At 37.4% G+C, this 27,089-nt stretch overlaps 1 protein-coding gene and 1 long non-coding RNA gene across 5 annotated transcripts in view; both read left to right on the plus strand.

Annotated features, from left to right (window-relative positions):
• The window catches only part of LOC311079231, a 28,375-nt gene extending 22,829 nt beyond the window's left edge, over positions 1-5,546 (plus strand). For all 3 annotated transcript variants that reach the window (XR_014605369.1, XR_014605370.1, XR_014605371.1), the window contains exon 4: positions 3,953-5,546. This is a non-coding gene — a long non-coding RNA (uncharacterized lncRNA). The remainder of the gene's footprint in view (positions 1-3,952) is intronic.
• Positions 5,547-9,556: 4,010 nt separating this feature from the next.
• Positions 9,557-25,881, plus strand: hlfa (HLF transcription factor, PAR bZIP family member a). Of its 2 annotated transcripts, none has more exons than XM_084136716.1 (4): positions 9,557-9,873; positions 11,450-11,794; positions 19,781-19,995; positions 20,885-25,881. In XM_084136716.1, the coding sequence occupies exons 1-4, from the start codon at positions 9,759-9,761 to the stop codon at positions 21,101-21,103; spliced, it is 894 nt and encodes a 297-aa protein (XP_083992842.1). In that variant the 5' UTR covers positions 9,557-9,758; the 3' UTR covers positions 21,104-25,881. The 2 variants fall into 2 exon arrangements, with proteins under 2 accessions (XP_083992842.1, XP_083992843.1); XM_084136717.1 differs by having other exon boundaries at positions 20,888-25,881.
• Positions 25,882-27,089: the final 1,208 nt, after the last annotated feature.

A 27,089-nucleotide genomic window follows, 5' to 3' on the forward strand; every position in this document is an offset into this window, starting at 1 on the left:
CAGACTAAACCGCTTCAGGCCCGATGACGACAAACCAGCTCTAAAGAAACGCAGTGTGTGTTAAAAACAGCGCTGCTTCAAACCCAATTACACCTGTCGTTTTCTCGTTTCTTCTGCTGCCCACTGAAAAGGACAATAATCAGGAACTACTCAAACCTTGGTTTCGGCCCTGATGAAAGACTCATTTTCTCTGCGTGCCGTCTATCCTGATGTGTTTTCTTCTCGATAGGGAAGCTTTCTGAGCGCGCATATCGCCATGGCAACTTTGTAATGAGACGCTATCTTGTGTGAATGAGTCTGCTGGGAGACTGAGATTTTAAAAACCCATGAGTGTGTGTGTGTGTTTGTGCGCAATGAGACAGAAAGAAGTAGAATAGATATTCGCACAGCAGCGGACAGCCAGCGTAACCGTCGCAACCAACACCTGACATGTCCAGTTTTGAGACACTCCTGCACTTCGAAGGCCACTAAGGTCGGACTGAGCCATTGTTGTTAAATGTCATATATGGAGAATTGTTCTTGTCACCTAGCAACTGTGACAGCTGCCGTTGACAAGTGCAGTTACGTCTGAACTGGACTTTTTTAAAAGTTATATTAAACTGTCTAAAAACAAAACAGGGTTCACAAACTGTCTATATATGTTCACCTTGTTCCATTTCTGTATATAATAAAGAGTATATAAACTATAAATTGCATCTTAGTAAGTAGCTGTGATGCATTTGGCTTTCGAATGATGCAGCCTCTGAACTTGGACGCTGTATTCGAAGGTCGATTGCGTCACCGCGGCGCAACAAAAGCTGTCCCAATTCCTCCAAATGCTTCCTTCGTTTTCCAGTGAAATGAAGGATACAACAGATGGATCCTTCGCAGACGTGCCTATCCCAGAATTCATTATGCGCCATTGACCACAGGATTTTTTTGAGGGAAATTGTCGGATAACACTTTTATATTAAAGCTTGTTTTTGCCACGGAATAAAAAAAAAAAATAATTAAAACGTAATTGTGAGTTTATTTCTCACAATTCTGACTTTATAACTAAAAAAAAGTAAAAATGATGTGACAAAAAGTCGCAATTACATTGTAAATGTAAGCGGAAACAAGCTTACATACTTTTCAACTTCTGATGGTACAAATGTAAAAATAAGAAAATATATAAAGAGGTTCAAATGTTGACATATTACTGACATATTACATATTACTACGCCTTTCGAAGGATGCAGCCTCTGAATTGAGACAGAGAGTGAGTGTCAGCAGTGATGGGAGTATGTGTGTGTGTGTGTGTGTGTGTGTGTGTGTGTGTGTGTGTGTGTGTGTGTGTGTGTGTGTGTGTGTGTGTGCATAGCAGTCAGATTATCTGGATTATCTTTGTCTTCTCAGCTCTCTGATTTCAGTTCCCACTGCTGAACAGCCCCAATAAATCCCAAAATAACCCACATTCCCAATCTCGCCTCAAGCTTTCAAAAACAAAGGGAAAATAATTAAATCCACTCCTCTGGTGAGATGCTGAGCTTCACACTGCGCTTCCCAGGTTGGAAGTGGGAATCTTGATTTTACACATAAATATATATATATATTAGGGGTGGAACGGATCGCAGTTGATCCGTGAACCGTACGGACCAGGACAGTTTTATGGACCAGGTTTATGGAGCTTATAATATGACAAAATTATTTGAATTTGAATTGTGTAAATTTGAATTATTGACAACTGTAATATAACAAAATTTAATATTATGTGGATTGCAAAAGTTCTGAATTTTATTTCTTTAAAGGAATATTGAACATTTGAAATTTAACGTATTGAAATGTTTTTTATGGCTGAATTTTATAGACATGTATTTTCCAACAGCTGTTTCTTTGTTCTGAATTCTTAGACTGCCAATATACAGTTTTAAAAAATCCAGATTCAAGTTTTCAAGATGAAGAAGAAATTCAGAACTTCAAATTCAGTTTTCTAAAATTAAAAACATGGAAAATTCAGCAATTTCGTACAGAAAGTGAGTCACAGGTCTGCACTGCAGTAGTTTTTTGCTGCAAACATGGTGGTGGTTCAAGAGAATCTGTGTATCTTTCGTTCAGTCGTTTTTTGTAATATTAAGAGTAGAAAATGAGAAAACAGTTTGAACATTAGATTTCTAATCTGAAATAATCGTGAAGAATCATGTTTAGTGAGGTGTGTGTGTGTGTGTGTGAGTTTGTTTTCATGACAACTGAGGACATTTTTATGATAACACACCTGCAAATGAGGACACTCGGGAAAATAGGTGATATATGAGGACATTTTGGGTGTCCTCATTTTTCAAATGGCTTTAAAAACATACTAAGCAGTGTTTTTTTTTTTATGTAAAAATGCAGAATGTTTCCTGTGATGGGTAGGTTTAGGGATAGGGGCAGGGTAAGGGGATAGAATATACAGTTTGTACAGTATAAAAACCATTACGCCTATGGAATGTCCTCACAAATCACATAAACATGGCTGTGTGTGTGTGTGTGTGTGTGTGCGAGTGTGTGTGTGTGTGTGTGTGTGCGAGTGTGTGTGTGTGTGTGTGTGTGTGTGTGCGCCTCTCGTTGTTGTGTTTTCTCTCTGTGGTCTCACAGGAAGTGTCCGCCCTGCCACTGTCGTCCCCTGAGAGACGCGAAGAGACAAACACTATCAAGTTTACAATGACAACAACTGTAGGCAAACACACAATCAACTTTATTTGGCTTATATTTATTAAATACACAAAGGTTTTGGGTCAGTAAGACTTTTTAATGTTTTTGAAAGTCTCTTCTGCTCACCAAAGCTGATTTATTTGATCCAAAATACAGTAAAACAGTAATATTGTGAAATATAACAATTTAAACCTGTTTTCTATTTAAAAAGTAATTTATTCCTGTGATCAAAGCTGAATTTTCAGCATCATTACTCCAGTCTTGTGTCACATGATCCTTCAGAAATCATTCTAATATGATGATTTGATGATCAAGAAACATTTCTGATTATTATCAGTGTTGAAACAGTTTTTTTGCTTCAGATTTTTGTGAAATATTTTTAATGTTCAGGATTATTTGATGAATAGAAAGTTCAAAAGAAATCTTTTGTTACTAAATGAAATCTAAATGTCTATACTGTCACTTTTATCAGTTTGATGTATCCTTGCAGAATCTTTATATTATAATTTTTGTATTGAAAAAATGTCATTTACCCCAATCAATAATTTCTTCACTCTGCATGTCCCAAGTATGTGTTTATGCCATCCAATTAAGTTATTTATGAGTTATTTATTTTTGTACTCTATAAAAGATAAGTCTGTATTTGTCTAAAACAACCTTCACACTGATAAAGCGTCAGGCACAAATAACCACTCAGGAATCACATGACACACACAAACACAAAGACTTCAGTTGTTTACAGTCGAGTCTCAGTGGCTTACTTTACACACATGAGCTCTGAACATTTCTATTTGCGTTCAAAATCTCACACTCAAGTCAAATCACAATTTTAAGCTCCTTCACGATTCCCATGAAAACTGGAGCGGCCTGTGAAAGTGAACTAAATTTACTAGTCATTCCGGTGTTTAACAATACGCTCTAATGAAATGACCCAGATAGCGTGTACTGTAACAGTACTAACCACATACAGTAATTAATGTGAAAATACCACGGTAAATAATGCGAGCACAAGACGGCTTACTCTTAGAAGAAAAGGTTCTATATAGAATCTTAAAGGGTTCTGTCAGACGCATCATATATAGAATCTTAAAATTGAGGCAAGATCCCCAGAGTTCTATATAGAACCACACTGAACCTTTTTTTCTAAGAGTGAATTGAGGTAACATCTGGTAGAAGCCTTATTGGTTGCACAGAAGAGACAGAAAATACCTTTGTTTCCAAGTTTCTTTTTTTGTTTTCGAATGCTTGACGTGTTTTATTGACTCACGGGTTCTTTTCATTCTTTTCATTGGTCTTGTAGGAGTGACTACCTGTAAACCAAAGGGGAGGATCTGAAGGAAACCAAGAGCTTCGCTGAAGGAAACGCTTCGACTGGGAAACATCTAAAAGTAGCACAAAGGAGGTGATTCTGGAAGCATCTCGATGAACCTGAACGTCAGTGTTTCGTTGTCTGCATGATGAAACATTTATCATTTAATTCACTGACATAACTATGAAATTACTTTTGTTTTAATGCACACAAAAGGGAATCTTATTAAAATTGCAGTATTTTATTAACAATGCAATAACAAAAGGCAAAGCATTCAATTGTGCATAAAAAACAACACAGTTTTTCATTTATGCGCAAACAATCTCTCACATTTACAGGGAAACAGGAAAGAAACTGTATCTGCCGCGTGAAGTACCTTTAAAACCGTTTCATCTTCATCTCTCTTCCTCAACTGATAACAATGTGATCTCATATTTCTATTGTCAAAAGGTTAAACATGATCAAATAATATATTCAAACAGATAGCTTTCATTTTTGCATGCTTTCCGGCACTTCAAGGTTGAGTAATGTTTGTCATAAACTATTTTTGTTATTCTGTTTTAAACTCTTCATATTAGAATAATATAAGTAGTCTAATTATAAAAGATAAAAATCATTGCATTCGGCTGAAATTGCCTATACTTTTAAATCATGTCAAACGAGGTTTTAATCTGTTTAAAATTAACGATGGTCATATGCCGGTTTATTTTGTTAAAACTATAGTACAAGCACAGATAACTGAATAATCAGAAACACATTAGACACTTTTTTAAAGGTTCCAGATTTTGTCATGTTTTTGAAAGAAGTCACTTAGAAACTTCGAAGTCAAAATAACTGTTTTCTATGTGAGTATATGTTGAAATGTCATTTATTTCCTTTATTTATTTATTTATTTATTCCTGTGATGAAAGCTGAATTTTCAGCATTACTCTTCAGTGTCACATGATCCTTCAGAAATCATTCTAATGATGATCTGATGATCAAGAAACATTTCTGATTATTATCAGTGTTGAAAACAGTTGTGCAGCTTCATATTTTTTGTGGAAACCGTGTTTCATTTTCATTCTTTGATAAATACAAAAATAAAACGTTTGGGTAACACTTTATGGTAACACTTTATTTTACAGTGTCCTTGTTACATATGTTACATGTACTTACCATAGTAATAACCGTAAATTATGCATAATTGCATGCAACTAAACCTCAACCAAATCATAATCCTACCCTAACCCTATAGTAAGTACATGTAGTTGCTTAATTACACTGTAACAATGACACCTTAAAATAAAGTGTAACCCACTTTATTTTACAGTGTCCTTTTTACATAGGTTACATGTACTTACCATTTGTAATAACAGTAAATTATGCATAATTACATGCAACTAAACCTCAGCCAAACTCTAGTCCTACCTTACTCTAGAAAGTACATGTTGTTAATTATTATTGCTCAGTTCTTAAATGCATAATTACACTGTAACAATGTCACCTTAAAATAAAGTTTAACCAAAGTTTGCAATATATTTATTGTCACTTTTGATTAAATGAACGTGTCCTTGATGAATAAAAGTATTATTTTATTTCTAAAACGGACCCCAAACATTTGAATGGTAGTGTGTTATTTTATGAGATATCAATTTATAAACTGTTTAAGACACAAACACAGACGTATATATTGCTGCAGTTATGGTTTATTACATTCAGTATATGAATTGTCCAGTATTTCTGTGGTATGTGCTGCAACTTAAATGAATGCACAGAACTCCCACTAGAAATGTGGCTATTTTTACTGCTTTTCCCTCTGATTCACGCAGACCTTCAGAAAGAATGCAATAAATGCTGCAGGAAGCAGTGGGGAAAGAAGAGGGGATCAGACAGAAGCTGAGACTGCAGGCCTTTGGTTCCAGCATTAGCGCTCATGCACCTGTGAGTGAGTGAGTGAGTGAGTGAGTGAGTGAGTGAGTGAGTGAGTGAGTGAGTGAGTGAGTGAGTGAGTGAGTGAGTGAGTGAGTGAGTGAGTGCGTGAGAGAGTGTGTGTGTGAGTGAGTGATTGCGTGAGCGAGCGAGTGAGTGTTTGTGTGTGTATGAGTGAGTGAGCGAGTGAGTGAGTGTGTGAGTGCGTGAGCGAGTGAGTGAGTGAGTGTGTGATTGCGTGAGAGAGTGTGTGAGTGAGTGATTGTGTGAGTTAGAGTGAGTGAGTGAGTGAGTGAGCGAGTGAGTGAGCGAGTGAGTGTTTGTGTGTGTGAGTGAGTGAGTGAGTGAGTGTGTGCGTGAGTGAGCGAGTGAGTGAGTGAGTGATTGTGTGAGTTAGAGTGAGTGAGCGAGCGAGTGAGTGTTTGTGTGTGTGTGAGTGAGCGAGTGAGTGAGTGATTGATTGTGTGAGTGCGTGAGAGAGTGTGTGAGTGAGTGATAGTGTGAGTTAAAGTGAGTGAGTGAGCGAGTGAGCGAGTGAGTGTTTGTGAGTGAGTGAGTGAGAGTGTGTGTGTGTGAGAGAGTGAGTGAGTGCGTGAGTGAGCGAGTGAGTGAGTGATTGTGTGAGTTAGAGTGAGTGAGCGAGCGAGTGAGTGTTTGTGTGTGTGTGAGTGAGTGAGCGAGTGAGTGAGTGATTGTGTGAGTGCGTGAGAGAGTGTGAGTGTGTGAGTGAGTGATTGCGTGAGCGAGCGAATGAGTGTTTGTGTGTGTATGAGTGAGTGAGCGAGTGAGTGCGTGAGTGCGTGAGAGAGTGAGTGAGTGTGTGAGTGCGTGAGAGAGTGTGTGAGTGAGTGATTGTGTGAGTTAGAGTGAGTGAGTGAGTGAGCGAGTGAGCGAGTGTTTGTGTGTGTGTGAGTGAGTGAGTGAGTGAGTGAGTGAGTGTGTGTGTGTGTGTGAGAGAGAGTGAGTGCGTGAGTGAGCGAGTGAGTGAGTGATTGTGTGAGTTAGAGTGAGTGAGCGAGCGAGCAAGCGAGCGAGTGAGTGTTTGTGAGTGAGTGAGTGAGTGAGTGAGTGAGTGAGTGAGCGAGTGTTTGTGTGTGTGTGAGTGAGTGAGTGTGTGAGTGAGAGAGTGAGTGAGTGCATGAGAGAGTGAGTGAGTGAGTGCGTGAGTGAGCGAGTAAGTGATTGTGTGAGTTAGAGTGAGTGAGTGATTGTGTGAGTGAGTGAGTGAGTGAGTGAGTGAGTGAGTGAGGTCTGCATCTTAACAAGCACCCCTTTATTCATTACATACTTCAGTCAATGTATCTCACTATATTTAGACACTGATGCAGATTGAACTATGGCATTCAATTCTAGGCAAATGTATTTAATTGAATTCTTATCAGACATCTCTTTAATTGTGAATCTGTCGTTTCGTAGGCTTTTTCTCAGACAGGAGAATGCAGGTGACACATCCCTGACACTGCAGTCTCAGCGCTTTCTTTCTCCGTGTGCGATTCCTCTGCATCATATTCATCATATCTGTTACTCCTCAATCTGAATAAACTATCTAATCAAGTTGATGTTTAGAATAGAACATAACATATAACATAACAACATAATAGAATGGAATAGAATCCATGTGCGACAAGGGGTATAGATAGATAGATAGATAGATAGATAGATAGATAGATAGATAGATAGATAGATAGATAGATAGATAGATAGATAGATAGATAGATAGATAGATAGATAGATCTCTGCAGTGTCACTTCTGTTGCTTGTGAATGAGACTGCGTAACATACAGTGTGCATACAATGAGCGCTGTAAGATGTGTAAGGTGTGTGTGTGTCCTACTTTTATGCACATCGTCACAGCAGTCCTTTGCTGTGGCAACCGCCGTTACTAAGCATGACACACACTCTGTAGCACGGTCCGTCTCACGCACTTTACACCCCCTGCGCGCTCATGCAGCAGCCGCTGGTGCACACTTTTTGGAAATGCGTTTAAATTTTAAACGCTTTTGTTTTTCTTTTAAATTATTTTAAACCACCCACATTAGACTATAGGCTATACTTGTACATTTTATCTACGGAATCAATAGTCGAGCAAAACTGTTTTATGATTTTGATCATGTTTGATCTGATATGTTCATGATTGTGAATGTGCTGACATGAAGACAGAGCTGGAGTTATTTTCACAGTCTTACTCTACAGGGATCACGAACACATGACATTCAATGTGCCGTGGTCCGTACTGATCTCACCGGAATTACCGACTGGCTGCTGCTATTGGACAAAACTAGGTCAGTTCCAGCCGAGGGCTGAGCGATGCTCACGTATTCCTTAACTCACCGCATTTCTTACCAGACTCACTGTGATTGGACGTTAAGTTCCGCGCACGCAACCCTCAACCAATCAGACGCGGGCGCGCTCTTGTTCTGCTGACTGCTGGTCACTAGCACTGGCTGTTACTGTGTAGTCACTGAGTATTGGCCATTCCAAGAAATTGATTTTGTGTTTAGAGAAGTGTGGAATGCGGAAGGGTTTATTAAGACAATCATTTCAGTCCAGCTACAGTCAAATCCAAATGTATTTTATTCATATCAAAGTTTTATTACATATATCTTTGTAAATGTAACTATTGTTCAACAAAGCTCACCTAGTGAGGTGCCTAAGTAGGCAGCATTGTAAGGCATGGCACTCACTTAATGGCACTCACCTTCCCAACTGTGGGTTATTTTTACCCAATGCATTGGGTTAAAAGCCAGTTGGGTTAAAAGTATTTGTATAAAACAAATATATTTCTAAATTACAAACTAAATATTGGGGTGTCTAGAATTTAATGTAAATATACATAATTGTATACATAAATAAACCAATAAGCCCTTAAAGACGTGATTTACGGTGAATTTAGAACAGCTAAGGGGTGTTGTTAAAACCCCCTTAGCTGTTCTAAATTCACTGTCAAACAGGGCTTATTGCTTTTATAAAACGGTTACTCCATAAAAATATATTTTATCATGAAATAAACACCATAAACAAATAATATATTTATTCCTATAACACATTTATTCCTCCGCCAAGCAATGTAGTTTGCTAAGCAATACATGCAGCAACAAAGACTCACAAACGGCAGTTGTGCAGTAATACTGATGTAATGCGGCCACAGGTGTGTGTTTGCTGAGTAATTTACAACGGCTTCAAACGCGGCCCAACCAATCAGAATCAAGGACCGGAACTATGCGTTTTATAATTCAAAAGACACAAGTGAACATACAACATGCGTATTTAACCCAACAGCCGAGTTATTGCTAGAAATTAACCAATGATTTAAAAAAATAACCCAACATATTGGGTATATGTGTAACCCAACGGTTGGGGAAAAAATAACCACACATTTTTTTTCTGTGGCTTAACTAAAACAATTAAACTATTAGATATTACCCTTCTATGTTTTTCATACTTCCTCTCACACTTTAATTATCTTTTTTCAATCGATAAAAAAATAAATAAGATGAATACACTGCAGTGGTTACAAAGTAACATTGTTGAAACCCAAAAATAATGTAATCGTGAACGTGCAACAATGTATCGAGACATGATGGAGAAAGGGAAGGAGGGGGAGGGCCACGCCCCCAGCGCTCTCATTGGCCAGGGCTTTATTCAGCAGCTTGCCCTGTCCATTGACGTCACGGACGTCAGTCTTCGCACATGGAATAGCGAATCAGTTGCGCTTTTGCGCTCCAGCCTGACGAACTCACGGACGCGCGAGACCAGCCGCCGCTCATCGGTGCCGCGCACGGGCTGAGGACTCTATTCCCGTACCCTACTGCAGAGTTTTATTTTTATAAATTAATTTTTTTTTATTATTTCAATTCTTCAGGAAGATTGTTCTTTCCTTTACGCCATGGAGAAGATGTCTCGACCTCTTCCTATGAACCCAACTTTCCTACCTCCGGCTCACGGCGTCCTGAAATCCCTGCTGGAGAACCCCATGAAACTCCCCTTTCATCACGATGAAGGTATAAAGATGGATAGATGTTGCTTTTTGGGGTTTAAAGCGTGTTCAGCACCAGCTGATGTTTGTCAGGCGCGGTGCGCGCTTTGCTTTCCTTATAATCTACGCGTAAAAGCGCGTCTGTCACTGTGTTTTCACACCGTTACCAGTACCTACCCATGCATGCATGCATGCCTGTCATGAATAATCGCTTTGAATTCTGATGTGATTTTGGGCTGGAAGTTTGTTTATTGATATTTATATTGCATTGCAATCATTTTACGCGCAAACATACATCCATTGCGCAGTGGATTTAACCGAAATGCATGATGTTATATGTTTAAAATATGCTTATATTACAACATTTGCTCACATAGAAGAGGAATGAATAGAGTATGCTGAACCAATACCGACTTTATGCGGATAGATGAAGTTCGCACGCAATGGAGATGATTTCTTTTCTCATATTTCCCTTTAGAGGGCGCCAGTGAGCCACCTCTGATTGTGTTTGTGCTTAATCAGTCCCCATCACATATTTAAAGTATAAATAAAAGGTTGTTTTTATCTTTGGTTGCACCTAAGGATTACGTGCATTCGCATGATATAGCATTTGCATGCCTTTTTCAGTTTGCACACTAAAATATGTTGATTTGGGTGCATTTTTTTGAATTAGTTCCCCCTCATGTCATTGCAAAACTGTACTTTGTTTGTTCTCTGGAGTGTGCTTAATGAGAAATGCTGGAAAGCGGCCACTCTTTTACAGTGCAAGTGACTGGCACAACTGAGCATGACATGACTAAAAAGAAACAAACTGTCAAAATTAAGATGAAAAGTTGTATGATCTTGAATAAAGTGCAATATGTGGCGTGGACCACTTTTAAGATGCTTTGGAACTGCATTTTGTTAAGATATTATAAAAAAAAATATTGTAAATCTGTGTAAAAAAAATAAAATATATATATATATATATATTGCTCTGTGCACATAACATGATTTAAATGGAATTGATTTTTGATACTTCTGATGCTGCTTTCTTATGTAGCTTGAGTTGTATTCACTTAGGCCTGTCGCAATTATTGATTAATCACATCATTGTGGTATGTGGTTATTCAATCTAATAGCAATTATTTGAGATAACTGCAATAACTGTGTAGTTTAAATTTCAATCACATTCTGCTAAAGAATATAACAACAAACAAACAAACAAACACTATTGCAAAGTATACAACAATAGATAAAGGTCTTCCTTCGTACAAAATTAATGTTAAATGGGCCTATTATCATTTGTATTATTATATTATATACAATTTAGAGTAAATTTTTTTTTTATTTGGCTTACACTGTAAGTGACATGAACAAAACTGAATTAGATCATTAATCCCAATCATTAGTCGTTATATTATATTATATATATGATGATTAATCGTAAGCAGAATATTCCCGATTGTGACAGGCCTAGTATTCCTCATCCGCTTTTGTTGAATGAAACATGCATTTCATACATGTTTGGAACAACATAAATGTGCTTAAAAGATGACAGTATTTTATTTGTGTGTGTGTGTTTAAACGTTGACAATAATGCCTCCATCTTGTTCCTCCAGGGTTCGGGAAAGAGAAAGAGAAGGAAAAGAAGTTGGAAGAGGATGGAAACGGTCTAAACACCCCCCAGTCCGCCTTCCTGGGGCCGACGCTGTGGGACAAGACCCTGCCATACGATGGAGACAACTTCCAGCTGGAGTACATGGATTTAGAGGAGTTTCTGCTGGAGAACAATATTCCCGCCAACTCTCAGAGCGAGCAGAACCAGCCTTCCCAGCAGCCCCTGCCACCACAGCCTCCTTCCACCCCGCCAACTCCTTCAGTGGTGGACCTCAGCAACCGGGCCACCACCTCTGTTCACTCCGGGATCGGGGGCCAGAACTGCCTCCAGAGTCCCAGCAGAGCAGGTACTGTCCCGATCACACACACCACTAACTCACTGACACCTCTCTTCGCATACACTCTTAAACATAGAGGATCCAAAAGGGTTTGTTTGCAGCCATGCCACAGAAGAACCACTTTTGGTTCCCCGATGAACCTTTCTGTGAACAGTTCCTAAAAGAACATTCCACTCTAAAGAACCTTTTGTGGAATGCAGAGGTTCCGTGGATGACAGTAAAGAACCTTTATCTTTAAGAGTGTATGTTGAGTTTATCATCATCATCTGCATGTTTTGTTGGTTAATCATCAATGTAAAGTTCAGTGGCTTCTGCACTACTTTTGGATTCTGTCGCTCTGAAGATATCAGATCTCTGGAGCCCTTTAAAGATTCACCATTATAACGTATAATTACCCAAAACTCAAGCTCTGGCCGGACGTCAGGGGTTTGAGTGACGGGTCGTATGAGTGAGAGATTCCTTGGACTTTGCTACAGTGTGTGTTCGGTTGAAGTCCATGTTGTCAGGTGGTTTTGTGGATCATAGGCATCTCTGCTGACTTTCCCTGTTTCTTTTTTGCTTGAGGAATTTCACACTCATGCATATAGAAGACTAATGCATTTCTGATACTGACTCTATTGAGGCCTGTTATTATGATTGTGACATTTTTGCAACAAAACCCCATAGACAGTTCATGCTGATGCAGTGTTACATTATACAGTGATAAAAGCAAAAAAAAAAAAAAAGATGGGGGGAAAAAACACTTTACAATAAGGTTTCATTAGTTAACAAGACCTACTGTAACAATGAAAAATCCTTCTAAGCATTCATTAATTAGCATTTACTAATACATTATTAAAATCAAACGTTGTATCTGTAAATATTATTTAAAGGGATACTCCACTTTTTTTGGAAATAGGCTCATTTTACAACTCCCCCAGAGTTAAACAGTTGAGTTTTACCGTTTTCGAATCCATTCAGCCGAACTCTGGGTCTGGCGGTACCACTTTTAGCATAGCTTAGCATAGATCATTGAATCGGACAGGACCATTAGCATCTCTCTCAAAAAAATGACCAAAGACTTTTGATATTTTTCCTATTTAAAACTTGACTCTTCTGTAGTTACATCGTGTACTAAGACCGACGGAAAATGAAAAGTTGCGATGTAACTACAGAAGAGTCAAGTTTTAAATAGGAAAAATATCAAAACTCTTTGGTCATTTTTTTGAGAGAGATGCTAATGGTCCTGTCCGATTCAATGATCTATGCTAAGCTATGCTAAAAGTGGTACCGCCAGACCCGGAGATCGGCTGAATGGATTCGAAAACGGCAAAACTCAACTGTTTAACTCTGGGGAGTTGTAAAATGAGCCTTTTTCCAAAAAAAGTGGAGTATCCCTTTAAGGGACATGAGCTGACTAACAATGAACAGTTGTATTTTTACTAACTAACATTAACAAAGATTAATACATATTCTGTAGCAAATGTGTTACTCATTGTTAGTTAATCTCAGGCCCTGTTTACACCTGGTATTAAGATGCGTTTTGGTCGATCGGATCACAAGTAGTCGAGGGAAACACATTCCCGTTTACACCTGGTGTTTTAATCCGACTCATTTGTCCACTTTCAACCACTTCTGTCCTGACTTCTTCGAGGGGAGGGTCTATGAGCGGGTAAATGTGTGGACTTTTCAGATCTTTCAATCTAATGGACAAAATAAGCTCATGCAATTTACATATGAACACGACGGAAAAACATACAGAGAACATCAGGTTTCGTTTCTGCTCTGAGTGAGTGTGTGTTAGAAATCAGGAATGATGAGAGAACATTGTGACCGGTACGTTTCTTGTCTTCAAACCAAACTTGGGTCTCCAGCCGACAGTTTAAATCCCGTCTGGCTAGAGCTCTTCCCATAATGTTTACACATTCGGTCAGTAGACGGAGTAGACGGTCTTTCAAACACATTCGACCACATGAGCATTTACACTACGAAAGTAATCTGGTCGAATGTGTTTTCCACTACCTCTGGAAGTGGTGGAAATTGGACAAGCCCCTGTTTACAGGTGTGTTTAGTGTCGTCCACTTGTGATCCGATCCACCAACTAATGGGACCTTGCTGTAAAGTCTTACCAAAAATAAATAAATAAAAATGCACATTTTGTTATTCAAACTATGAAGGAACGGCTCATCTGCCCAAACATGACTGACAGCTCCTGAGGGCCGTTAGAGTCAGACGTCACAATCAATCAATCATTCCTTCACAAGACAGTGACTTTCACAGGCACTTCACACACTTTCACACGCTTTCACAGCGCCAGAACCTGCGGTGTGAAATTAGACAAACAAATCCCCAAAGACATGCGTTACGCCTACGCTTAAAGTGTAGTTCGTTAAATGACGTGTGTTTATGGCTAATGTATGTGGAAACCCTATAGAGACAGAAGTTGCGACATTCATCCTATTGTCACACTAGACAAGCAAACACACCCAGTTCACAACATGTAGATTATGTGTGTAAGTCCATTTGACCCCTGAATGGGTAAAAATAATCATATTTTGCATAGAGAAATTATCAGGATTTAGCACATTTTCACCTTAAATTCTCATGACTGCATCACAGTGAAAAATTACTTTAATGCAATTATGTTTTTAATTCAAATTAAAATGAAAAGGTGTATAAATAATTTACAAAAACAACTTTAGTATTAAATATTTGCATTGATTTTTTGCATTACTGTAAGGCATTTATATAATAATTAAATAATAATTTAATAATTAATAATTAATAATTTAAATAGCTTAATAATTAAATGTAATTAATTATCTTAAAAATAAGTGCAACATCATAATGGTCTGAAAAAAATAAAATAATAATAATAATAATAATAATAATAATATATATATATATATATATATATATATATATATAAAATACAATGTAGTATAATATTATTTTTGACATTTTTGCTGTTTTGCATCCGAGAGAATTTGTGTGTGTAATGCAAAACCGAGCTGTCAGGATTTCTAAGAGCTGGAGACTTTATAGCCACTTGAAGGGAATAAAAGTGAAGTGTCTGTCCAGCAACACTGTGACAGGTTTTATTAGACATCTCTCTGTAAAGATCCGTTTACAGGTTTCGTTTAGCATTCCAGATCAGCCCACAGTCCTCGTGTGTAACATGAGTGATGCTGTAAAACCCTGAGCCAAGTGTGACCGTCACAATCTTCATGAGATCTGTGTCGATGTGATGAACTTCAGTGGATGTGTGTGTGTGTGTGTGTGCTTGTTTACATTTCTGCATGTGCGTTCCCATGTGCCTCAGTCTAGACGAGCGGTTCAGGCTCTGCTCTGCACATTTCAGCTCACGTGAAGGCAGAGCAGTGTGTGTGTGCTGTGTGTGTGTGCTGCCATGTGATGAACACATGCTGCCGCGTGTGATGAGAAGAGAGAGAGAGATTGTCAAGCCCACCTGCCACTCAGCAGGCCCCGCCCCTCCCACAAGACCACGCCCCCTCAGCCACGCCCATCTCCCAAGGCCACGCCCCCTGTCCGTCTGTCTCTGAAGCACAGTCTGTTCTTCTCACACTGCCTGAGTCGTGCCTGATTCACGTGTGGCTCTCAGTGAACGACACCAGCGCTGCAAATAAAGCATCACACAAACCACACATATCACACACTAACATGCATGCAGAGATATTACACGGTTTTCACAGCAAAGTGTGTTTTGAGCCTCGTTCACACTGACTGGCTGCTGAGTTGCTGTGCTGTTGTTTACATGGTCGAGCAAAATGCAGAATTTAATTTGGTTACACTTTATTTTAAGGTGACGTAGTTACATTGTACTTACTCAAATAAGTACTGAGTAATATTAATTATCTATTTAGTTAGGGTTTAGTTACTTGTAATTATGCATAATTTACTGTTATTACTATAGTAAGTGCATGTAGTAACTTGTACTTATGGCACCTTAAAATAAAGTGTTCCCTTTAATTTTAGAATTGGCTCCTTTAGTTAAATTAGAATTGACCACAACACAGGAATTGCAATTCACAGAAATTCAACACTAAATAATCAATTCTCTGATATGTAGAGTACCTTTACTAAACAGAGTTCAGTACTGTCAAATTAAGAGCCATCAAATCTTTTTTTGATTTTGCCAATATTAATATGAAATATTTTAAATACAAATATCTTTATATTTAAAACATATATAAATATGTATTTGAATATATATATATATATATATATATATAATTATTATAATTTATGGGAAATTAATTGTTTTTCCTCTGGTCCATAAAAACAAAGTTAAATATAATTACATGTAGGGCCTATAAATAAAATATTATTTGTAAGTGGCATTTATAAATAATGATTTTTGATGATAAAATAAAATAATGTTTTTGTAAATATTCCATATGTGTAAAAGAATAATTTAAAGTGAAAAAATGAAATGCAATTAATTAAAACCCAGACAGTAACAGAGTGTCGGCCCAGATCCGGCCCACATCCGGCACACTCTTATTCCACACGCAGTTAAATGCATTGCACTGTAAGCGTCTGTCAGTTCAAATGCCTGTGATCAATGGACTTCGCTCTCGATGTGCGCGAGTTGGCAGAGCGAAACAAGGAAGGGCAAAGGGTTATTCTTCAGCGTTGAAGAAATCATAGCCTGACATAGATCTGAATCGGTCATAAACCATCGGTGTCATTGGCTTGTTCTGAATCTGGTTTTATTGGGTTCGTGGTTTATGGTTAAGCGTGCTGGTTCTGGGCTCACTGGCTCTATGATTAACGAGATGTTCTAATGTAATGAATCATTTCTTTTGAGTGATTCTTTCGAAGCAGTCACACTTTGGCTGGTTAGTTTACACACTGTTCAAGAGTTTGCATTCTGTACGATTTGTGAAAGAAGTCTCTTCTGCTCACCATGGCTACTAATTTGGTAAAAAATACAGTAAAAACAGTAATATTGTGAAATATTATTAGAATTTAAAATATCTGTTTCCTATGTGAATATGTTCAAATGTAATTTATTCCTGTGATCAAAGCTGAATTTTCAGCATCATTACTCCAGTCTTCAGTGTAAGTCTTCATTCTAATATGATGATCAAGAAACATTTCTGATTATTATCAGTGTTGAAAACCAGTTGCTGCTTCATATTTTGTGGAAACTGTGATACATTTTCAGGATTCAGATTTCTTAAAAAAAAAAAAAAAAAAAATCTTCCTGAGCCCAGACTTCAGAATAGTGTATTTCAGTGTGTAGTTCAGCCCCTGCTGGTAGATGTTGTAACTGCACCACTTTAATGGCCATTCAAAGTATCCATTTGTTTTTTGCCAGAAACTTCAATTGCATGTAAACAAATTTAAGCAAAGGTAAATGTTCCCTGTGTGCTGTGAATTTGAATATGCTTGGTGAACTTTTGGACCAGCTTCCATTTCCATGATCGAACTGTGCTAACAAACAGATTCACTCAAATAAAGCAGGCTTCCCAACACTGTAAAAAGTGAACAGTTGGATCAACTCAATTGGTAACACCTAAAGAAATTAAGTTTTCTCAACTTAAATTATCACGTTTTATCGTGAAAAAGGTGATAATTTAAGTTGAGAAAACTTAATTTCTTTAGGTGTTACCAATTGAAGTAATTTTTTTAAGTTGATCCAACTGTTCACTTTTTACAGTGAACGCCATTCGTCTCTGCTGGAGGTTTCAGGGGGATTTCATGATTTCAGGAAAGATTCCAGCTCGGGTCAGTTCCTGGTACAAGGAAGAGCAGAGATGCACACAGTCGCTCAAATATAGCCAATGGAAAGCTTTTCCTAACGCTAAATCCCATCAGCCGAGTCTCTTTATCTGAGTCTCACAGCGGCAGTTGAGCCTCTCATATATTATCTCTGATATATATATATATATTCATTAATATTACTGTTTATTATTGTTATTATTATTAACAACAACAACTATAATAAACAATATTGGTTTATATTAATGTTTAATATGTATGACTAATAAATGATAAATTATTTACTATATGAAATTCTGTAGATCAATTTAAATGTAATAATCTAGAAATATGTTCTTTAAAACGATGAACTCAAAAGCAGTTTTTTTATTAAATAAACAATGTTAAGTGTACAATTTTTTAAAAATAATGTTTTTGTAAATATTTTATATACAGTATGTGAACATGTAAATGAATTTAGAAAGAAAAAAAATTATTATTAAAAACTGCACTTTGAAATTGCAAATATGCATCAGTTTTATAACAGTTTTCTATGAAATATAGAATGTTAGTGGCATTTCAAACAACGAATTTTAATATAATTAATATTTTTGTAAATATTCCATACATGCGTAACATGAAACATGAACATGAAAGTGAATAATTTAGATAGAAAAAAATGTAATTCATTTTTAAAAACTACACTTACAGCAGTTATATGCATTCATATGAATTTGACTTCTTTCAATTACATCACAGTTTTATATGTTTTAGTGGGTTTCTTGTAAATGTAGAAACTCGGGTCGCTTCGTTAAGTCAAATTAGTTTGCTTGAGATCTTTCTTTACGATAAACAGCGCTTGCTTGTCAAATGTAGTGACATTCAGGCATTTTTTGGTTTGTCGTGTGGCTTGTTTTATCTCTGATGTGTGTTTCTCTCACGGCTCGTTTCTCCTCTTATAGGCGCTTTATCTGAGTCTCACGTCGGCAGTTGAGCCTCTCATATATTATCTCTGATATCTCTGGTTAAAATAGAGCCGGTTAGGGCGTCTTTTTCCTTCCCCGAGCGCAGACGCCTCCCTTCCCTGAGTGTGTGTGTGTGTGTGTGTGTGTGTGTGTGTTTAAGGAAGTGAAGGCCAGGGTTCATGGGACGGTCACACTCACCAGTGGAGCAGGACTCACTCACTCTCACTCACACACACTCACTCACTCACTCACTCACTCACTCACATATACTGTCATTATGTCAAAGCTTCATTATAGCGCACTGCTGTCCTCAAACCCCGCCCACCAGTCGGACACTGGCCTGTGATTGGTCAGCACAGCTCCACCCCCTCACCTCTGGCCTTGAGGACAAGTTCAGGCTCTGAGAGAGAGAGATGACGGGATTGATCGAGGCGTTTCAGCCAGTGTTGTGTGGAGGTCCGAGCTGTTATACAGTAATACTGTACGTCTGGAAGGACCATAACACCCCCCCCCCCCCCCCCCCCCCCCCCACCACCACCACACACACACACACACACACACACAAATGTATATCTCACACACACTAGCAATCTAGGTCATGACGAAACCTCCCTTAGCAAATTAAGTCCTCATATTAATGGGGAAGCAGGTTGTGTGTTGACGTAGTTGAATGGTGTATTGCAGTTGTGTGATTCAGGCAGTGTTTGTGTTGTGTGGTGATTGCGTGTGTGGCCGTACGCCAACTCTTGTTTAATGACCCTTAAATCAGTCAAGAGTTTAATCTGATCATCTAATCCTTCACTAATGAACAGAAACACACACACACACACACCCCTCTATCTTGCTCGGGTTTGACGTCTTTTCGTAAATCAATCACACAGTCGCCTTTACTGCATCAATGCAAATACATAGTTATATAATATGATAAATATTGCTTTATATTATATGATATAATATAACCATATATATAACAATTTTATTTTTATAGTATATTTTTTAATTGATTACTATGGTTATTAATTATTAATATTTTGATATGTGTGGCTATAAGGTGGGTTCATGTGGCCCCTAGTGGCCAGAAACTGGTATTGCATATTCACACTAAATCAACATGATATGAAATTTGATCCTACTTACCTTTTTAAATAAATGTCTTTGGTCTGATAAGCACAATATAATGTATTAATGTTGGATAATATAATAATTAAAGCTATGCTTGAAATGGTCATTTAAAGGGGGTGAAGATGCGGTAATATTATCCTTACAAAAGATTTCAAAAGAGTAATCTTCTCTCTTCTTCTCTCTCTCTCTCTCTGGCCTTCAGTTCTCCCCTCTTCCCGTGACACACCCAGTCCGATAGATCCCGACTCCATCCAGGTTCCAACCGGATACGAGCCGGACCCCGCTGACCTCGCCCTCTCCAGCGTCCCGGGACAGGAGATCTTCGACCCTCGCAAGCGCAAGTTCAGCGCAGAGGAGCTGAAGCCACAGCCCATGATCAAGAAGGCGCGCAAAGTCTTCATTCCTGATGATATGAAGGTAAAAACACTAACATTAAACCACAAATGTTCTCCAAATAGTCGTGCGACAAAATATAACATAAAATATAATAATAATAATTATTATTATTGCTATTGTTGCTTGTTGTACAAATATTAAAAATATGAATTACTATTATTTTGTATTTATGTTATTATTATTTGAAAAACCCACTTAATTTTGAACTATTCTGTTATTATTTTTTACATGTTTAACCCATTCCCATTCTTTTATTTTCCTAATTTTAATTTGTTAAATGTACATTTAAAAAAAACACATAGTATATTTACATTATTTATTTTCTATATTTCTTTAATAAAAGTAGTTGCTTTACTTTTTGTAAATGCTGTGGCAATATAATAAATGTTCACAATCATTCTAATAAGTCAAACATAATAATATAATAATAATATAATAATTAATTATGATTCTTTAATAGATGGGAAAACCTCCAATGTCAATATTAAACTTTTTTTTAAACTATTATTATTTTTTACAAAAGTCTGTTAGTTCTGATAGGAAAGATGAATCAAATCTATCCGTCAGGAATGGAAACATGACCGTAGCCAATCAGAAAGCCAGTTGTGACTCTCTCTGGTCAAATGTTATTATACAAAAATATCTCAAAGACTGACAAAAAAAACTCCTAAACAGTTTATGTTTGGAATCTATTCCGATTTATTCATTTATTGTTTTTAATCAATGAAAAAAAAAATTCCAAACGGAATTGTGAAAATAATTATGTTTTTCTTTTTTTTTTTGTAAACAATTGTTTTTATTGAGCAGTCAGTTCAATATAATAATATAATACACAACATATTAAAGTGTAACCCACCCACCAGGTAGAATAATTATGTTTTTCTGATTTGTTTGTCTCTCCGTCCACGAGCAGGATGACAAATACTGGGCACGGCGTAGAAAGAACAATTTCGCGGCCAAACGGTCCCGGGACGCTCGCCGGCTGAAGGAGAACCAGATCGCGATCCGCGCGGGATTCCTGGAGAAGGAGAACGCGGCACTGCGGCAGGAGGTGGCCGACCTGAGGAAGGAACTCGGCCGCTGTAAGAACGTTCTGGCCAAATACGAGGCGCGACACGGCCCTCTGTGAGCCCCGCCCACCCCCACACAAGCCCCGCCCACATCCACAAAGCCCCACCCCTCCAGGAACTTCTGCGTGCCCCTTTAAGAGGCGCCAAATTCTTCTCTAATTTTTCACGTTTCTCTTTTCTGTTCTCTCTCGGTATTTGAGTTTATGTGTTTATCATTTGTGTTTCGGTGTCTGTCTTTCTCCTCTCAAATCCTCCTCTCACTTCTCTCTCTTTCTTTTCATTTGTTTGTTCGTTCATTTATTCCTTCATCAACGACGGATCGTTTATTTTGGAAATGATTCTACATGGTTTCTCTGGAACATTTCAAACACGGACTGATAAATGTTTTCCTCGCTTCTCGCCCTCCTGTCTGTCAATCATCCGCTCGGTCCATCCCCCTCTTCCCGGAGGCTCCGCCCACTTCCTGTTGCTCGAGCTTATTTCTGTGTATATTATTGTATTTTAGTTGAATAGCTGTAACGCACCGACACCTTTCGTTCTGTAAAAGTGTGTGTAATAACACTAGCTAGTGTCAGAACATGATGTTTGTTCTTTGTGTTTTGTCTGTTTTATTTTCATCATTACTTTTTAAACCAACACCAGCGTAGTTTTTGTTTTTTTTGCGTCTTTCCTGCATTGTGCATGGAGCAATAAGCCTGAATCTCTTCAGAGGGCAAAACACATGAAATGTAAGCTGTAAAAGTTTCTGCAAAGCCTGTTTCATAGCGCCATCATGTACTTCTCATAACTTTGCTGTAGTGCAGAAACTTTCCCTCCAAAAATGTTGAATCCATTATTGGTCTCTCTCTCTTTCTCTCACTCTCTCTCTCTCTCGCTCTCTAACTCCCTGCACTAATGCGTGTTTCACAATCTGATCTGGTGCAATGTTTCTACCTACACTATAATCTGCCTGATATATTTATGGATTTTTTTTTTTTTTTTTTTTTTCAGCTGTTAATTACTACAATTGTTATAGCTGTTCTTATTGTTATGACTGTATAGTACTTTTCCCTTATTGTTTTATTGGATATTTCAGCATGACTATGTTTCAGAGTTGCGGCTTCAAGCTAACTGTAAATGGGTCTCTTTTTTTTTTTAATGGACGTTTATTCTCTCTTATTCTTTTTTATCTTTTTTTTTTTTTTTTTTTACCCAGAGCATGTTTTAGAATTTTTGTTTGTTTTCAAATCAGTACAAACAAATATTTGTAGTGACTTTACTTTCTTTCTTTTGTAGCTTTTGCGTGTCTGTCGGCTGTATGACTGTAATGAATGTGTTTGAAGAGGCGTTCGATAAGCAGGACGGTGTTGTCTCAAATACTGTGGTTAAAACCCAATCAGTTTGTTTACTGCAGACCAAAAGATACAGCACACAGATTTATTGATAAAACAGAGTTTTAATGTTTATATATATATAAATATACATATATATGAAAACGATTCTATAAGTTGCTTTTTTTGTTTTTGTACAGTATTTTTCCTATATAATACTGTTTGAATATTTTCAAGGCACAACCAATCCAGAGTAGTACAAGAGAAATATATAATAGCGTATATATCTATCTATCTATTATTCAGAGCTAATTAAAATAGTGTTTTGATATATTATGAAGTATATAACAGGGAGGAAAAGCGAAACCCGCGATTATGTCCTCAATTCTGGGCATTAAAAACCTTCCGCACCCTCGTTTTTTCAGATAGCCTTTAGTATTCTGTCTCAGGGAACGCTAGCAGCCGGACCTCACACCAGAACTCGCAGCAACAATAAAGGTTATATATATGTATATTGTACAGAAAGTACATCTGTAGTTTTTTTCCTAAAGAAGGAAGCTGCAATTCCTCAGTATAACTGTAATGGAGTTTCATTACACACAGCATCTGCAGCATTGCTATTGGTTCTTTGAATGGAAGTCTAAAGGCTACGCTTTCTAGTCTATACAATTGAGTCTTTTGCAAAGCAGAGTGTTGATAATGAATGTTTAGTGTGGCAGCTTTTGCTTGGGTTGAATGTTATTAAAGTCTTGTCAATGGAGTAACTGGGTACGTTCGGACTATACTACTATTTCTGCGGTATATAGTGTGTATGTGCACAGTATGTGAAAGTAGAAGTTAATTCTGGAGCGTACCAGGCTTTTGTAAGGCATGTGTCCTGTAGAATTTTTTCTGGTGTGAGATCAGTTCTTCTAATAGATGACGCGGGGTTTAAACCCGAGACGACTGATCTCAGGTCAGGTTTGATTGCTGTTCCTGCTGGTGACTTCATTGTCGACAGTAAAAGTCCCCGTCTGCCCCAGTTTAGGCCAAAATTCAGATGTGCATATAGTTGAGGATCGATTGAGGGCAGAAATGGCACTTTCTTGTTTCTTTTAATTTCCCTTTTATTTTTTCATGTCTGTTTGTTTCTTATTTTGTGTGTGTGTGGTATAAATGCAGATGTGAGACACATGTATAAAGCCCTGTGTAGACTGTGTCCAAATGTACAAAACTTAAATAAATCCAGGATTAAGCCAAACCGCTTCTCGTGAATAATGCCCCGTGAAAACGCCTCCCTGAGGGCAAGAGGAAGGCCCAGCCGAGTTTTCAGCATTTCACCAATGTGTTCCTCTCCTTGTTAGATGGGAAAAGTATTAGGTCAAATGGTTTTAGTCCTAGACCACCTTGAAAATCCAAATAATCCTGCCTTGATGTGTTATCAGACTTTCCATATGGACGTCCTAGTCGAAAATTAGACATGAATTAACTCTTAAGTCGAGTGAAATTTGGAGATGATTTTGATACCGGAAATGTATCTAGTAGGCGGACCATACATTTTAAAAATGGCGGAGGAGAGAATTATTGTGACTATCGTCTTATTAGCGAAATTTCGCGGACATAAAAGGTCTGTTGTCTATTGTCAATAGCGTATTCAGCTCACAGAGAAGTCACTTACTTACAAAACAAGCGCGTTTTGTTGTGACCAACGTGAACGCGAGTGAAATCTGCGTGTGAAATCTTTTCACCCTCACGTGAAACTCTATCCTGGATGCCAGCCGAACTTAGCCCCGCCCACAAAATTTTTAGGTCGGGAAGTTCGTTCTGAAGAAGAACATTCTGACTAGAATCTGAGTATGACGACGTCAGGCTAGTGAAACTCCAGAACAAGCGGATTCCAATGGCGATTTCACCGAGAAACGGTAAACAGTGACCGCATCTTTACCCACAACATTTACATTGCTTTCTCTTGCCGTTACAGTCACGTTAAAACTTAATAATGGTGGGTTAAAACTAACCCAATCCAACTGTGGATTGGTAACGTTATAGCATAGCACCTTCACAACTGTGGGTTATTTTAACACAATGAATTGGGTTAACAGTAGCCTAACCCAACATTTGAGCTTATTTATTTTTATTCATGACATTATTTTAAAAGATAAAATATACTATTGGTTTCCAAATAGGACAGATTGACTATCTGTTTTCCACAAGTACATTTTTAAATTACAAACTGAATATTGGGGAGTCTATAGCATTTAAAGTAGGCTAAATATACATTGTGTACATATTAAATTCAAAATACTGCGGAACCATATTTGACCCAACTGCTGGGTAATAACTAATATAACCCAATGATGTTAAAAAATGACCCAACATTTTTTTGGGAAATAACCCAGCATAGTGACCTAATATGTATAAAATATGTTTATATTGGTTAAAAAACAAACAACCAAACGTTTTTTACCATATACAGGTTTTGGTCAAATGTTTTTTTTTTGTTGTTGTTGTGTTTTTTTCACTCTGTAAAATACATATGTATCATTTGATATTATGTCTTTTACAAAAATGGATTGTGTAAATGTATGGTTGTCATCATTGCTATTTTAATAAAAATCTATTGGTTATTGATTAAATACCTTAAATACATTTTGGCTTTAATTTGAATTCCCCCCAAAATAGGCACAATCCTGGTCTCCATGATTCATTTTCTTTCCGACAACAAAGCACTTCAGAGCAGGGCACTTCAGATGTGGGAAGTGGACTCTTAAAAATGAAAAGGTTACAAAGGGGGTGTTTTGTAGCAATGCCATTGAAGAACCATGTTGGGTTTTCATGAGAACCTTTCAGTGAAGAGTTCTTAAAATAGCCTAACTACGTTTTGGTCTTAGTGTGAAGAACAATTTAATAATCTAAAGAACCATTTTCCACGAAAGAACCTTTTGTGCAGTGGAAAGGTTTCTTTGCCAATAGAAAACCTGTATTTTTAATAGTGTAGGACATTTCTGATAGCATGTGAAGGCAGCATTAGAAAAGAGAAACATACAAACGCATGGCCAACTCAGTCTAGACTGTTTAGCAATAGATTGCACGACCAGATAATCTTGTATTCATACTTTTCTGGCGTCCATAATCTCACAAGGACAGGGAAGGAGAAGGACACATCAGTGAGATTGTGGAAAACAGGCTGGCACTAAATTCACTACCTCAGTCCTGAAAGGAACCTAGAACCATATTGAACTTGTTTAGTCGAGTGCCTTGAGACGATTCCACACTCATTTTAAAGCTTAAATTTCTTGGACCGGATCGGACCTGCACAGAAAGGGCTCCCCACGCTGAAAATGCCACCCCTTACTTTACACATTCTCAAGGGAACCGCCGTATTGAAGGCAACACCTGAGAGAGATGTCAAAGCTGGAGATGTTTAATCTTGTGTGTCATTGCAATGGAAGCAGAAACCCAAACCTTTTGCTCTCTGCTGCCACCTTCTGACCCCTTATCTCTCTCTGTACATTAAGTGTCCAATAAAGTCTTCAGTTTTCTCTCAACATGTGCTTTTCTGTCTTTTTCATAACTCTTAGTTTGTCTGAATGGGAGGCCTTGAAGCTATTATTTGTTCCATGCTTTAATAAAATTCAAAAGGCCTTTATCTACTTGAAAACATCACTGGTAACATAGCATTAAGTACTCTATAACCTGTTCTATGTCTGTAATGTGATGTTTCCAAGTGAAAGTACATATTCATCAAGAAAATAAAAATGCAGAATTAGACAATTCCGGGGTTGGAAGCAAGTTATTACATTTTGATTTAAAAATCACATTTATATTGAATATGAAATGAGAACAGTAACATTGTGATTTTAAAAATTAATTGGTAAATGTTGAATAAATCAAATTAATATTAATAAATGATGGAAGTATTGCTCATTGTTAGTTGTTAACAAATGAGACCCAATTGAAAAGTCTTAATGTTGTTTACTTATGTTACTCTATTTACCTTTTGGCCCTCTAGTGATTAAAAAACAAAACTGCATGCATTTTGCGGAGGAACATTGTTTTGGTTGTGCTTCGGCTCTGCGTGACTGTGCGGATGAATATGGTTATCATTCTGCTCATAAAACATTCACTACTAGGCTTAAGAGATATAACCAGTTTAGATGGAGGATCTCAAGCGGACTATCTGAAGACGTTACTGTAGCGTGTACTGTATTGAAAATAAATTCCAGCACAGCGCTACAACAACCCATAATGAAATGATCTTCATAATAGATAATGCTTTACAATGAACTCTGTTAGAGAGGTGGATAGATATGGCTGTTTATGTGTTAAAATACCGTACTCACCTGTTGAGTAATGAAAACACAATTTCAAATCCTGTTTTGGATTCAAGCTTTTAAAAACATTTTAAAAGATAATTGCGACGTTAACTCACAATTGAGTCACAAAAGAGTTTATATCTCGCAATTCTGACAGATTTTCTTATAATTTTTTTCCCCCACTTTTTTTCAAGACTGGCTTTTTTTGTTTTTTTTGTAACTCAATTCTGAGATAAAAATTGCGAGATGTAAACTCGGAATTGTGAGGGGGAAAAAGTCAGAATTGTGAGATAAAAAGTCACAATTAACTTTTTTTTTGTTATTCTGTGGTGGAAACAAGCTTCTATACATATACCTTTAATATAAGATATAAAAACATATATGGGTGTGGGAGTAACTTGTTTATTTGTAATTATTTGTGAATTTTTCTAGCATTTTCA

Source organism: Abramis brama (assembly GCF_963993115.1).
Source record: "Abramis brama genome assembly, chromosome: 1".
In the NCBI taxonomy this organism is placed as follows: domain Eukaryota; kingdom Metazoa; phylum Chordata; class Actinopteri; order Cypriniformes; family Leuciscidae; genus Abramis; species Abramis brama.

Bases quoted from the DNA above. Each gene is read 5' to 3' on its own strand.
- hlfa (XM_084136716.1), top strand. From the start codon at position 9,759: ATGGAGAAGATGTCTCGACCTCTTCCTATGAACCCAACTTTCCTACCT. The intron at 9,874-11,449 runs GTATAAAGATGG...TTGTTCCTCCAG, and splicing joins CCCCTTTCATCACGATGAAG to GGTTCGGGAAAGAGAAAGAG. The intron at 11,795-19,780 runs GTACTGTCCCGA...TCTGGCCTTCAG, and splicing joins CCAGAGTCCCAGCAGAGCAG to TTCTCCCCTCTTCCCGTGAC.